The sequence below is a fragment of the Artemia sp. Qi Xiang Cuo genome, chromosome 7 (genome assembly GCF_049724085.1).
Source record: "Artemia sp. Qi Xiang Cuo chromosome 7, ASM4972408v1, whole genome shotgun sequence".
NCBI lineage: Eukaryota > Metazoa > Arthropoda > Branchiopoda > Anostraca > Artemiidae > Artemia > Artemia sp. Qi Xiang Cuo.
Window position 1 is genome coordinate 23,965,476 of NC_142800.1, and position 15,064 is coordinate 23,980,539.

Sequence of the window (15,064 nt, forward strand, 5' to 3'; positions counted from 1 at the left end):
TTCTACGACAACTCCTTCGATACGAAGTGCCCTGGTATGGAAAAAAACAAAAAAAGAAAAATAAATAATACATTGTGCCAACATCGTTCTTTACTTAGGCAGCGCTATAACTTTAACGTTTATAGAAAGCGTTTTCTATAATAACGCTTTCTATAAACCTTATATGTCTGCAGGATATAATTTACAACCCTTGCCCCGAGGGCTCTAAGGGGGTTATCATCCTCAAAGACCTAATTTCTAAGACTTTTAACTACGTTGGACAAAATGGTTTTCTCAATATTTTGATTGGATGTGTTTGGATAAATGGTGGGCGTGAGACGGGGGTTAGTTGCCCTCAAATCACTTTCGACTATTAAAAAGGGCACTGGCTCTTTGAATTTACAATCGAATGAGCCCTTTATCAAGTTTCTACGACAAAGATTTCGATAAACACCGTATATATCCGCAGGGCATAACTTATAACCCTTGCCCTGAAGACTGTAGAGGGAGTGTCCTTCTCAAAGGCATAATTTCCAGAACTTTCAATTACGTTGAACAAAATAGCTATCTCAAAATTTTGATTGGGTGTGTCTTGGGAAATGGTGGGCGTGGAAGGGGGGTTAGTTGCCCTCCAATCACTTTCGACTAATAAAAAGGGCACTAGCCCTTTGAATTTCAAATCGAATGAGCTTTTTTGAAGTTTCTACGACAACACTTTCTATAAAAACCTTATATGCCCCCAGGGCTTAACTTACAACTTGCCCTGAGGGCTGTGGGAGAGTTTCCTCCTCAAAAACATAATTTCTGTCTCGAAATCAACTACGCTGAACAAAATGGCTATCTAAAAATTTTGATTGGATATATTTCGGGAAATGGTGGGCGTGGAAGGGGTGTTAGTTGCCTTCCCATCACTTTGGACTATTAAAAAGAGAAATAGCCATTTCAATTTCCAATCGAATGAGCCCTTTTTGAAGTTTCTACGACAACGCTTTCTATAAAAACCTTATATGCCCCCAGGGCATAACTTACAACCCTTGCCCTGAGGGCTGGGGGGACCATCATCCTCAAAGACCTAATTTCCAGAACTTATAACTACATTGAACAAAATGGCTGTCTCAAAATTCTGATTGGATGTGTTTTGTGGAAAAGGTGGGCGTGAGAGAGGGCTAGTTGTTCTTCAGTCACTTTCGACTATTAAAAAGGTCACTAGCCCATTGAATTTCCAATCGAATGAACCTTTTTTGAAGTTTCTTCGGCAACGCTTTCTGTAAAAAACCTTACATGCCCCCAGGGCCTAATTTACAACCCTAGCCCTGAGGGCTGTAGGGGAGTATCCTCCTCAAAAATATAATTTCTATCTAGAAATCAATTACGCTGAACAAAATGGCTGTCTCAAAATTTCTATTGGATGTGTTTCGGGAAATGGTGGGCGTGGAAGGAGTGTTAGTTGCCTTCCGATCACTTTCGACTATTAAAAAGCGCACAAGCCACTCCAATTTCCAATTGAATGAGTACTTTTCGAAGTTTCTACGACAACTTCTTCGATACGATGTGCCCTGGTCTAAAGGAAAAAAAAAAAAAATAATTCATTGTGCCAACGTCGTTCTTATATGCCCCCAGGGCATAACTTAAAACCCTTGCCCTGAGGGCTGTGGGGGAGTGTCCTCCTCATAAACATAATTTCTATCTGGAAATCAACTACGCTGAACAAAATGGCTATATCAAAATTTTGATTGGATGTGTTTGGGGAGATGGTGGGCGTGGAAGGGGTGTTAGTTGCCTTCCAATCACTTTCGACTATTAAAAAGGTTACTAGCCGTTCCAATTTCCAATCGAATGAGCTCTTTTCTAAGTTTCTACGACAATTTCTTCGATACGAAGTGGCCTGGTATGGAAAAAAAATAATAGTAATACATTGTGCCAACATCGTTCTTAGGCAGCGCTATTGCGCTGTCTATGATAAAAAACTTTAGCGTAAAGAGCGGGGCGTTGATTAGGGGACAGCCCCTTTCATATATGGAATAATTTTTGTTCGTTTTAAGTTTTAATGTTGCTCCTTACTTTCAGTTGGAAAAACTTGTTTTTTTATTATTAAACATGGAGCCCGGTTTTGCTCAAACTGTTCTGCTATATCATTCAGATACAGTGGAAACAATCTCCGGGAACCAAGCATCCTTGCTTTAACCTAAGCCTTCTTACAATAACTTCAGAAATAGATGTCCTTACCCTTACTACCATCTTAATATGAACTAAATAACCCTTATCCTTTTAAGGGTATATATATATACCCTTAAAGTATCCAAATGCCTCTGTAGGCTCTTTGCTGAGTCAGTCAACAGGTTAATGTCATCAGCAAACAATAGGGCAAATTAAGTTGTACCGCGTGAGCCGGATTTTACTATAATCTGTCCACTATATTATTCAGGTTAATGAAAATAATTTCAGGAAAACTGGGCACCCTTGCTTTACTTCAAGACTACTTACAGTAACTCTAGAAAAAGATTTCCTTGCCCTTACTCTCGAATAACTTGCTTTTAGAGTCCCTTACCTAACTCCAAAAGAGATTATCTTAACTATCAAATAAATACAAATTAATATTTCTACAAAACGTACCGGAAGACCTAAATCCAATATACTGTCTATTAATAAATCCCTTCTAACACGCTCCAAAGATCTAGAAACAGAGACCCTAATCTGCCATCCTTCCTCCTAGCATACTTCTTAGCTAATGAATCCACTATAAAAGTATGATATACAGAAGAATAATTCTTCCTAAATCCTGCCTGTATTTTAATTGGTTTCCCCCCTTTTTCCAACCGAACATTTAATCTTATTCATCGAATCTTACCAAAGCACTTACCTAGACTGTTGCCAGAGTGAATACTTCTATAGCTTACATGTGAGGACGGGTCAACTTTTTTGTAACCAAAGCACTTACTCAGACTGTTGCCAGAGTGAATACTTCTATAGCTTACATGTGAGGATGGGTCACCTTTTTTATAACCAAAGCACTTACCCAGACCTTGGCCAGAGTGAATACTTCTATAGCTTACATATGAGGAGGAGTCACCTTTTTTGTAACCTAAGCAAATACCCAGACTGTTGCCAGATTGAATACTTCTATAGCTTACATGTGAGGACAAGTCGCTTTGTTTTGTAAAGCGGTTCTACAATTAAGGTTTACAATTACAATGACCCCTGGGCTTTGGAAAATAACAGAATAAATACTGTAAATAATCATGACAGAATCCAAGTCATGGTCCAAGCCCAGAGACGAATGGGAGTGCCATCTGTTCCAGGTGCGGAAGATTCCTTCGTGTTCTTTAAGTCCTTCCAAATTTCCTTCTCTGAGAAAATTTTTACAAGCTCTAGATAATCTTGGTTAGCTGATGCTTCTTGGTTGGGTTAGGTGGTGGTGGTGCTTGGTTAGGTGGTGCTACTTGCTTAGGTTAGGTTAGGGGGTGATGGTGCTTGGTTAGGAAGAGCTTCATAATCCTCTATTAATTTGTACATATAATTTTGTACAAGCTCAAGATCATCTTGGTTAGGTGGTGCTTCTTGGTTAGGTTAGGTGGTGATGGTGCTTGGTGAGGAAGAGCTTCATAAACCTCTATTATTTGGTGCATATAATTTTGTACAAACTCAAGATCATCTTGGTTAGGTGGTGCTTCTTGGTTAGGTTAGGTGTTGATGGTGCTTGGTTAGGAAGAGCTTCATAAACCTCTATTATTTGGTGCATATAATTTTGTACAAACTCAAGATCATCTTGGTTAGGTGGTGCTTCTTGGTTAGGTTAGGTGGTGATGGTGCTTGGTTAGGAAGAGCTTCATAAACCTCTATTATTTGGTGCATATAATTTTGTACAAACTCAAGATCATCTTGGTTAGGTGGTGCTTCTTGGCTAGGTTAGGTGGTGATGGTGCTTGGTGAGGAAGAGCTTCATAAGCTTCTATTATTTGGTGCATATAATTTTGTACAAACTCAAGATCATCTCGGTTGGGTGGTGCTTCTTGGTTAGGTTAGCTGATGATGGCGCTTGGTGAGGAAGAGCTTCATAAACTTCTATTATTTGGTGCATATAATTTTGTCCAAACTCAAGATCATCTTGGTTAGGTGGTGCTTTTTGGTTAGGTTAGGTGGTGATGGTGCTTGGTTAGGAAGAGCTTCATAAACCTCTATTATTTGGTGCATATAATTTTGTACAAACTCAAGATCATCTTGGTTAGGTGGTGCTTCTTGGTTAGGTTAGGTTAGGTGGTGCTGGTGCTTGGTTAGGAACAGCTTTATAGACCTCTATTATGCGCTGAATTTCTATTGTCGAATCCTTGCTCCAAGATAGCCTTTCTTTATTTTCTAAATGCTCTGGCCAACTTTCCACAGGCAGGGGCGTAATTTTCTATGGGTTAGGGGGCAACTGCCTCTCCCATAACTTGGTTAGTCGCCCCCCCCAGCTGAAATTGAGTTTCTTCAAAAATTTTGTCAAAACTAACATAAGCCTGCATAATTCAAGCATCAACAGAAGCTGATAAGTTTTCTTTAGTATTAATTTAAAAAACTTTTCCACAAAACAAGTTTTTCAAAGAAAAGTAAAGAATTCCATTAAACCAAAAATGAACAAAAATAAAATCAAATAATCTACCAAGCGTGAAACAACCATAAATAACCGAGTCAAACTCAAAACGAGCAGAACTTAACATGAGTAGGGCTCAAAACCCCTATGCCTTCTCAAGGCCAGAACATAATTTTCACTTTACTGAAAAAAATATAAATGAATGTGCATTGTCAGTTTAATAGACATATACTGATATTTAGTAATCAAAATGCTAATATTATTTGATTCATTAAAGTTATAAAAGTAAAAACCTTTATGTTTTTTCAGTTAAGTGCAAATTATGTTCTGACCTTGAGAAGGTATAGGGATTTTGGGCCCTACTCATGGTAATTTTGGCTCGTTTTGAGTTTGACTCGGTTATATATTGTAATTTCTGTTCGTTTTGGGTTTCATTTATTTATCGATGCTGATTTGTGGTATTTTCACGCTTGGTAAATTATTTGATTTTATTTTTGCTCATTTTTGTTTCAATGGAGCTCTTTACTTTTCTTTGAAAACTTATTTTGTGGAAAAAGTTTTTTAAATTAATTACTGTTCGTTTTATATTGACATAGTCTTTTCAGGGAAAAAGAAAATAATACTTTAAATCTTTTCGTTTTTTTAAGACTATAGTTTGGCCTGCTATTTGTATCCTGGAGAAAATTTTGTAACAATTTTTAACAACATACACTGTTTTAAAAATCTGGACACATATATTAGTGTTTAGTTTAGTTTCATACCTCCTCTCGTTGACCTGAAATAGAAAACTTGATACCATTCGCAAAAAAAAATCTATTTGCTTTCTTTGATAGCTTGGATACACTTAGGCTATTTTAATTTGGTTAAATTTTAAGAGCAGAAGTAGCCCCGAAAGTTTAAACATAACACCTTCAGTCGTTCTTGGGATACTGCTGAGATATCTTATGGGGAATTAGCTTTAACACAGTGCATTTTGATTTAATCTTAAGGCAACATTTCGTTTGTAAACATAATGGGCAAATGGGAGGGGGGCTAGTTGCAATCCAATCACTCTCGACTATTAAAAAGGACATTAGCCTTTCTATTTTAAATAGAATGAGCCCTTTTCGAAGTTCTTATGACAACTCCTTCGATACGAAGTGCCATGGAAAAAAAAAAAATAATGCATTGTACCCCCACATCGATCTTTACTTTAAAAATGTAAAGCCTTCCAATCACTCACGACTATTAAAAAGGGCACTAGCCATACCCTAAGGGCTGTGAGGGGGCTTTCATCCTCAAAGACCTAATTTACAGAACTTTTAAGTACGTTAAACAAAACGGCTATCTTGAAATTTTGATTGGATGTGTGTGGGGAAATGGTGCGCGTGAGAGGGGCGTTAGTTGTTTTCCAATCACTTTCAACTATTAAAAAAAGCACTAGCTCTTTCAATTTCCAATCCAGTGAGCCCTTTTGAAGTTGCTACAACAACGCTTTCAATAAAAACCTTATATGTCCCCAGGGCATAACTTACAACCCTTGCCTTGAAGGCAAGGGGGGAGGGGGCTTGTCGTCCTCAAAGACCTAATTTCAAGAATTTCAACTACGTTGAAGAAAATTGCTATCTCAAAATTTTGACTGGATGTGTTCGGGGAATGGGCGGGCGTGAGAGGGGGTTAGTTGCCCTCCAATCACTTCCGACTATTAAAAAGCGCACTAGCCCTTTCAATTTCAAATCGAATGAGCCCTTTTTGAAATTTCTACGGCGACGCTTTCTATAAAACCTTATATGCCCCAGGGCAGAACTTACAACCCTTACCCTGAAGGCTGTGAGGGGGTTGTCATCTTCAAAGACATGATTTCCGGACCTTTCAACTACGTTGAACAAAATGGTTATCTCAAAATTTGGTTGGTTGTGTTTGGGGAAATGGTGGGCGTGAGAGGGGGGTTGCTTCCCCTCCAATCACTTTTGACTATTAATAAAGGTACTAGCCGTTTCAATTTCCAATCTAATGACTCCTTTTTTTAATTTTCTACGACAACGCTTTCTGTAAAAAGAAAAAAAAACTTATATGCCCCCAGGGCATAACTTACAGCCCCTTTTTCTGACGGCTGTGGGGGGAGTGTCATCCTCAAAAACATAATTTTCAGAGTTTTTAACCACGTCGAACAAAATAGCTATCTCAAAATTTTGATTGGATGTGTTTGGGGAAATGGTGGGTGTGAGAGAGGTGTTAGTTATCCTCCTATGACTTTCGACTATTAAAAAGGGCACAAGCCCTTCTAATGTCCAATCGAATAAGCCCTTTTTGAAGTTTATACAACATCACTATCTATAAAAGACTTTATTTGCCCCCAGGGCTTAACTTACAACCCTTACCCTGAGGGCTGTGTGAGAGTGTCATCCCCAATGCCATAATTTCTAGAGCTTTCAAATGCTTTGAACAAAATGGCTATCTAAAAATTTTTATCGCACACGCTTGAAACATTGGTGAACGTGGAAGGGGTGTTAGTCGCCTTCAAATCACTTTTGACTATGAAAAAGGGCTTTAGCCATTTCAATTTCCAATCAAATGAGCCCTTTTTGAAGTTTCTACTATAACGCTTTCTATTAAAACTTTACATGCCCCCAAGGCATAACTTACAACCCTTGCCCTGAGGGTTGTGTGTGGAGGGAGGGGGTGTAGTCATCTTCAAAGACGTAATGTCCAGATTTTTCAACTACGTTGCACAATATGGCTATCTAAAAATCTTGATTGGATGTGTTTGGAGAAAAGGTGAGCGTGAGAGAGGGGTTTGTTGCCCTTAAATCACTTTCGACTATTAAAGAGGGCACTGGGCCTTTGAATTTCCAATCGAATGGGCCCTTATCGAATGAGAAACATAATTTCTATCTGGAAATCAACTTCGCTGAACAAAATGGCTATCTCAAAATTTTGATTGGATGTGTTTGGAGAGTCTTAAATCACTTTCGACTATTAAAGAGGGCACTGGCCCTTTGAATTTCCAATCGAATGGGCCCTTATCGAATGAGAAACATAATTTCTATCTGGAAATCAACTTCGCTGAACAAAATGGCTATCTCAAAATTTTGATTGGATGTGTTTGGAGAAATTGTGGGCGTGGAAGGGGTGTTAGTTGCCTTCCAATCACTTTTGACTATTAAAAAGGGCACAAGCCTGTCCAGTTTCCAATCGAATTAGCTCTTTTCAAAGTTTTTACGACAACTCCTTCGATACGAAGTGCCCTGGTCTGAAGAAAAATAATAAATAAATAAGTAAATCATAAGCAGCGCAATTGCGCTGCCTATGAGATCTTATTGAAGAGATCTTATCCCTCAGGCATAATACATTGGCATAATACATTATACCAACATCGTTCTTTACTTAGGCAGCGCGATTGCGCTGGCTATGATATTCACTTTTATAGTACTATAAAGTATCTTTATAGTATTCCATGAATATTTTCATGGTACCAAATGGCTCATTTTTCCGTTTTACTGTCATTTTCACTTGATTTGGGAAAGTTAGCTTCAGCTTTGTGCCCCACCCCAGGATTTTGAAGAAATTACGCCACTGTCCATAGGTGGTGTTATTTGTACTGGCTTTTATTTTCCTACATTTGTTGAGAAGGTCCTTTTCATACCAATAAAATAAATCTGGCTTCAAATATATAGTCAGAGTATTAGTATGCAATAGTTGGGATCAAAGGGACGTTGATACAAGCTTTTCGAACGAACTTATTGCCCTTTCAATTTTCTTCTTCTGTAGTACAAGTATGACGTGAAAATCGAGGAAAAGCACATGTCATTCTTAAATATCAAGCTTTTGTCGAGAGGGGCGTCAATTCACGAAATACAGGGGGAAATTTATTTTTCAAGATCTAGGGGGGGGGGGGGGTGGATTTTTTTCTTTTGATTTTATCATTGAAATTGTAAAACAGAAGAATTTTTCATAGCCTTTTCTTATACATCCAGGTGGTTCAGAGACATTTGTTGACAAGCAAGAATTTTTCTATTGTGCTATGAGGAGGCATCACGATATATCTTTCTTTTTTCTTTTTTTCTTTTTGTTTGCTTGGTCATATTATTGTAGCTCATTGGCGCTCCTGGGTTTGACTGTGGCGTGGCCCGTGAAGTTTAATAGGTACTATTGAAATATTTTATTGAACCTATTACTGCTAATTTGATTGTTTATTTTTGTCTGTTTTTTTAATACTTAAAGGTGGTTCAGAAACATTTGTTGACAAGCAAGAATTTTTCTATTGTGCTATGAGGCGGCATCAGAATATTTCGTATTTAGGCGAAATTCATATTACAGTGGATCGGTCAAAGTTGCTCCCATCGGTAAGTTGTAAGCTTCTATTATGCTATTATTACGATTCTTTTATTATTATTATGCTATTTTATCTTTGTTTTTAAAAAAATTCTAAAATGCCATACAAATAAATAACCAAAAAAAGCAAAAGCAAAACCGGATCATCTCTTCTCCAATTTTTAGCAAAATAATGCACTGAACAAAATGATATTGGCAATCATTTGGCCGGGGAAAACCAAATAAGGAATTGCTTAAAAAAAATTGATGGAAACAGGATTTTTAACATCTTTTGGTTTTACAATAGACTCAGTAAATTTGTACCAGTTTTTTAAGGTTTATTGAGGGTTTTCGGAGGAGATTAGTATCTATGAGGTGAATAAGAAAGAGGACAAATTTGTACCGTTTAGTGGGTTTTCCATGCTTTTTGTGAGATAAATTGCAAGCACAAGTCAAATCTTCTCTTGACAATTCTTTATTCCACGGTTTCAATCCTTACTCACGCCTCATTAAAATTAAAAGCCGCAAACTAAGTTTAAAATATGACTTTGCTAGTGCTCTTTAACGTTTTCGTAGAAACTGGTAAAAAAAAAGAAAAAAAAGCTGAACTTTAGTTTTCTATAAAAAAAAAAGAGTCGTATATATAGCAATATATCATCCAAAAAGCCTTTGTTTAGCTGTGAATTAACAAATTGACCCGTAGCAAATTTGACTAACTTTATCCTAAAATGCTGACTCTTATAGACTTCCCCGTTTAATAATAATAATATAATGCGAAAACAGGCTTGCACCTCTATCTACAAAAATTTAAATAATCAAATGCTTTTTTACTATAATGATTGTGAATCTTGTTCTGAAATGCATTGACTGAATCTGAATTGACAGTGTCTGACGGTAGTGCGTTCCACTCGGAGACAATGCGGTTGCTGAATGCCCATCTACCAACATTTCCTCGGAAACGTTCTTCGGTTAGCTTAAACTCATGACCTCTCAGGTTATTATTCTTGAGTGTTATTATCTCTTCTGGAGGGATGTTGTCGTCTGTTGCATATCTTGTATACTTCAATAAGATCTCCTCTCAAAAATCGGTATGTGAGACTTGGGAGCAAACGGTCCCCAACGTAATTGTTTCAAACGGTCTTGGTATGATAAGTCTCTAAGTGATGGAACAAATTTTGTAGCCCTCCTTTGGATTTTTTCTATTGCATTGCTGTCTTTTTGAAAAAAATGGTCTGGTTGTTGTATGACCGTATTCGATCATTGGTCTCACTCACGATTTGAAGAGTGTAGAAAACAGTGTTGAGTCAGTAAGAGAGAAATTTCTTCGAATAATTCCCAAGACTTGTGATGCCATAGAGATGATTGATTCGTAGTGCTTGGTGAAAGTCATGTCTCTGTCTATTGTCACTCCCAAGTCTCGCTCTTCTTCTTGTATCTGTTGTCCTTCAAAGCAGTAGTGCCGAGAAATGTGTTTTGGGCCTAGTCGAACAGGACAACTCTTTTCTGTATTCACTTCCATGCTCCATTTTTTCATCCATTGTGCTATTTTGTTTAGTTCTTGCTGGAGTATTTATGTATCTTCAAAGCTTGTTATAGCACGAAAGATTTTCGTTTCATCTGCATAAGGCAGTATCTCAGAATCAATGTTATTTAGGAGATCATTTATGTAATTATTGAATAGTAAAGGCCCCAGAACACTACCTTAAACTACTCCACTTGTCACTTTTGTCTCATTGATGCTAAGATATCCTTCCAGTCTCAGTCGCTGAGATCTTCCCCTCAGGAAGTTGAGAACCCACTTTAGAATAGTATAGCCAACACCAATAGACTGTAGTTTTCGAAAAGGTTGAATTTGTGAGACTTTATCAAAGCCTTTTCTGAAATCTAAGTATAAAATATCTACCTGCATCCCACTATTCATATATTTTCTCCAGGCGTTTGTAGCGACAAGTAGCTGGCTTTCTGCTGATCTTTCCTTGAGAAATCCAAATTGTGCAGGTGAAATGAGGCTTCTTTCGAGTAGGTACTGTAATATACCATCGTGGAGTAAAGATTCTAGTATTTTGCATGTGATACAGGTTAAATTGATAGGTCTGTAGTTACTTGGATCTGATTTGCTTCCTTTTTTGAAGAGTATCACCGTTGCTTAATTCCATGTAACAGGCAGGTTCCCTATTTGTAGCGACTTGACAAAAATGTAGTGCAATGGCGTTGCAATTTCCTGTGCCAGCTCTTTGAGTACTCTGGGATGTGTAGGCCATCTAGACCTTCTGATTTGTAAGGGTTTAAATTTTTTAGTTTTTGTAGACCATTTGTATTTTCAGTTCTATTTCTTCAAATTTGTCTGTGACTAGTGGCTGCAATTCCTCTTGCCTTTCATCTTTATTACTCTCTGTTGTGAAAGCTGTGGAAAACTGCTGATTTATTAGGTTGGCTTTAGTTATTCGGTCACTGATTGTTACATTTACGGCTGAGTTTCTAAGATCGGGAATAACCGGCTGTTCTTTTCTTTTTGAATTCACGTAGTTCCAAAACGCCATGGGGTTGATCTTTGAGTTTTTGGCTACTTTCCTCTGCTTTTTGCTTGTTTCTTGTCTAGTGGCTTTCCTCGCTTTGTTGGCGATTCTGCGATAATTTATACAATTACTTTCGGTGTCTGTCTGCTTGAGCATCTCCCAGGCTTGCCGCTTGGTTTCTATTGGGTCAAGGATCTCTCGCTTTAGAGGCGGTCGTTTTAAATATTTTGACTATTGGTACATACTTCTGTGTGAGGTATATGATTACGGATGCAAACTTTCTGTAAATGCCATCTACTAGATCTGTGTTGTTTAGTATTTCAGTCCAGTTAAAAACTTCTAGCTCTGTCCGCATGGTATTGTAATCACCCCTTGAATACATTTACCTCTCTTTTTTCTCATAGTTTCGCAACTTATAATCGCCTCTAAGTAAATTGTAGCGTGGTCCGATTTTCCAACGGGATGACCTATAGTAAGTTTTCTTATTAGTTCTGTATTACTGCATAGAACTAGGTCCAGCAGTGTTGGCTTGTCGCTTCCTCGGATTCTTGTTGGTTTTTTAATAAGCTGTTCTAGGTAATTATCATTCACTATCTTCAGAAGTTCCCTCTGTGAGGGTGACCCGCTATGCTCTAGGAGGTGTGGAAGGTCCCAATCTATATTAGGGTAATTGAAATCTCCAATGATGAGAGTTGGCTCTGTTAATCTTTGACATATGGCGTGAATATCTTTAAAGAGTACTTGATCATTCCCGGCTCTGCTATTTGGACTTCTGTATACTACAGCCAAATTTAGAGTTGCTTGGTTTGTGTTTGATATCTGAAGCCAAATAATTTCCTTTCCATTTATTGTTGATGGTACTTTCTGGACCGATAAATTGTCTAAGACATAGCAAATAATTCCCCGACTTTCTTCTTGATCTATGTTCAAGGTGTGGCTTTTGTAGCCGTTGATGGCCAACTCTGGTAAGGTTGGGAGATCGACAGTGCTTATGCTTAGCTTCGATCACTGCTACTATGTCTGGGTTCTTTGCTGCAATTTCTACTTTTTATTCTGATAATTTGTTCGGTAATGAATCAGCATTTAGATATAGTATCTTTAATGTTTTTACTTTAGTAGCTTTTTTGTTAGGCTTGGAGGATGGCTGCATTTGTTTAGCTTTGGTTATTCTACTTCATATTTGCCGTTGCTCTTCGTTGGAGTCTTTACCTCGCCTCCAATGGCTCTGCATCTCCATTTGACGATCGCACTGGGTGCGGGCATTCATCTTCTGTTGTCTCTTCGCGGCGAGCATTTGTCTCTTCATAAGCGTGAGATCTGGGTTTATATATACTTTGGTACGAGTTTCTTCAGTTGATGATTTTCTTAGATTTGGAGCTGTCCTCAGGATTGTTTGTCTTTTCATCTCAAGCTCTTGTGATTTTTTTAGCTTAACTAACAAAGTGCGTGGATTACCATCTTCTTTTGGTCTTTCAATCCGGGCAGTTTCTAGTATCTTTTCTTCAGTGATATTTGCCCCAAGCTCGTTTTCTTGAGTCAATTTGACAACCTGTGTAGTGTCATTGACAGCAGTAGATTCAGGTAGCCTCATGACTACAAAATTCATCTATTTCTGTTCCCTTAGTTCCTTTTCTACTTCTGCCTGAATAATTGCATTTATAGTCGGCTGGATGTCGTGAGGTGAGGATTTTTCACTATGATTCGAAGGTGTTGCCTCATGAGGTCTATGAGGTTGAGCTTCTGTTAGCTGTCGCACTTGAAGCTGTAGAAATGCTACTTTTGGCTTGGAGCAGGAGATGCATTCGTATTTAAACAGGAGACACTCGTTGTCTTCTCTCTTCATGACCAGCACGAGATCGGCATTTATACCTCGGCACGAGGCATGCTCCCACTCGTTGCAGAAAAAATAGAGGAAATAGGTGGCAGTGTCAAAATCTTTGTGACAGTAGCTGCATTTTGTGTTGCTATCTGGAAAACTAGTGCTCTAAGGAATCTTTTTGGTTTTTGGAGGCTGGCCTACCGAGGGACCTTGGCTATTGTTAGATTCTTCTCTTGGAGTCCCTCTAGTATTTTGTGCTTTTGGTGGAGGAGTTGCTTTATATTGGTCATTGCTAGAAGATTTGCAACTACAGTATTGCAATTGTCCTCGGAGTCTGTCAGCAGCTTCCTTATTATACGCAAAGCCTGTGCAACCAAAGTGGAGCCATTTTAGACAGTCTCAGAACTGAATTCCTCCTTGAGCTCTTGTTACATTTTTCTTGCAACGTGTGCAGAGTTCTACCATATTTATATTATTTATTTTGACAAAGATTTTTTTCAGCAAACTTTCAATTCTTTAGCAGCAATACCGCCAATAGCTCAAATAATTATTGCCTTGAAAATTCTTGAAGTAGACAGAAAATGTGGGAAGTGCAATACTCAAATCACCTATTCCCAGCAGTTTAAGGATTAAAATCCAGCTGATACCAACTCGGCCTCTTGTTTGTTTGATATTGCTCCCTTCTGCACAAGCTATCACCCAAAATATGCAAAAAACAGATGAGCTAACGTAATCTGTGGCGTTGTTAATATTTAGCGTTTGGCAACTGCACACTATTGATGACTGCAAATTCGGAAGAAGAAGAAGAAGATAAGATTTATTCTTCATTAAATACACATACAATGATACACGTTATTGTTCCCTCAAAGGCTCGTTGGCCTGTAAAGAAGGGGGAGGACAAATGAGTTACTTACTCAGAGATGAAAAATAAAACAAAATTTAAAATGATCACTTATTCACAAACTGAAGAGCAAAAGGAGAAGAAAAGAAAACATAGATAAAATAAAACTATAGGAAAAAATACAATAAATAAACTAAATTAATGAAGTAGATTGAATAGACTAAAAAAAATAATAATAAAAAAAAATTATAATAATAAAAAAAACAGATAAAAATAACTTCTATGAAGCCAAAGAAATTTTAACATTTTTTTTAAACGAACCAAATGAGTGGCACCTTCGAGCCGATTCAGGCAACTTAATCCAAACAATATGACACGCCATTAATGGATTAAAATTTGGCCTTATACAAGGGGTAAATGGAACTTGAACATGATTTGTCATATTGCAAAGATTTTAATTATTATCATCAGAGGTAAAAGATAGCGGAACACTTATGGGCCGGGGGAGGTCACCATGAAGCTGAGAAAAGTAAAGCATGGGCAAGCAAGAATGCATAGTGACTCAATATCAAGCACTGGGATTACTAATGAACGATTAGTTTCCAGAAGGATATTTCTAGCTTTACTTTAAATTTTAAAAGGTGGTTTTAATAGAGAAGGAAAGGTTGAGATCTCTACTATTGATCAGTAAAAAACGTAAGATTGGATCAAACAGTGAAAAAGGATTTTCAAAATTGATCCAGGAAAAGTATGTCTAAGTTTCCTTAAAATACCGAGACTCCTGCATATCTTTATTTTAATTATTTGAAAAAAACTACGTTTTCTAAAGAGTTAAAGAGGCTGAGTAACGAGTTTAAACCATAAAACGCACCAGGTTTAGAAGGTGCAGTTGGGGGGCGTGCCCCGCCCAAACCCCCACCATTCTCATCCTATAAAAAAAAAAAAAAGTTTTTTTTCAACTTAAAGTAAGGAGCGACATTAAAATTTAAAACGAATAGAAATTATTCCGTATATGAAAGGGGCTGTGCCCTCCTCAACGCCTTGCT

At 37.7% G+C, this 15,064-nt stretch overlaps 1 protein-coding gene across 1 annotated transcript in view; it reads left to right on the forward strand.

Moving 5' to 3' along the window:
- LOC148950069 (apoptosis-resistant E3 ubiquitin protein ligase 1-like) overlaps positions 1 to 15,064 on the forward strand; it is an 86,790-nt gene that overhangs the window by 45,298 nt on the left and 26,428 nt on the right. The window contains exon 9 of the mRNA XM_089091438.1: positions 8,753 to 8,874. Within this exon, the coding sequence (XP_088947564.1) occupies positions 8,753 to 8,874 (122 nt within the window). The remainder of the gene's footprint in view (positions 1 to 8,752; positions 8,875 to 15,064) is intronic.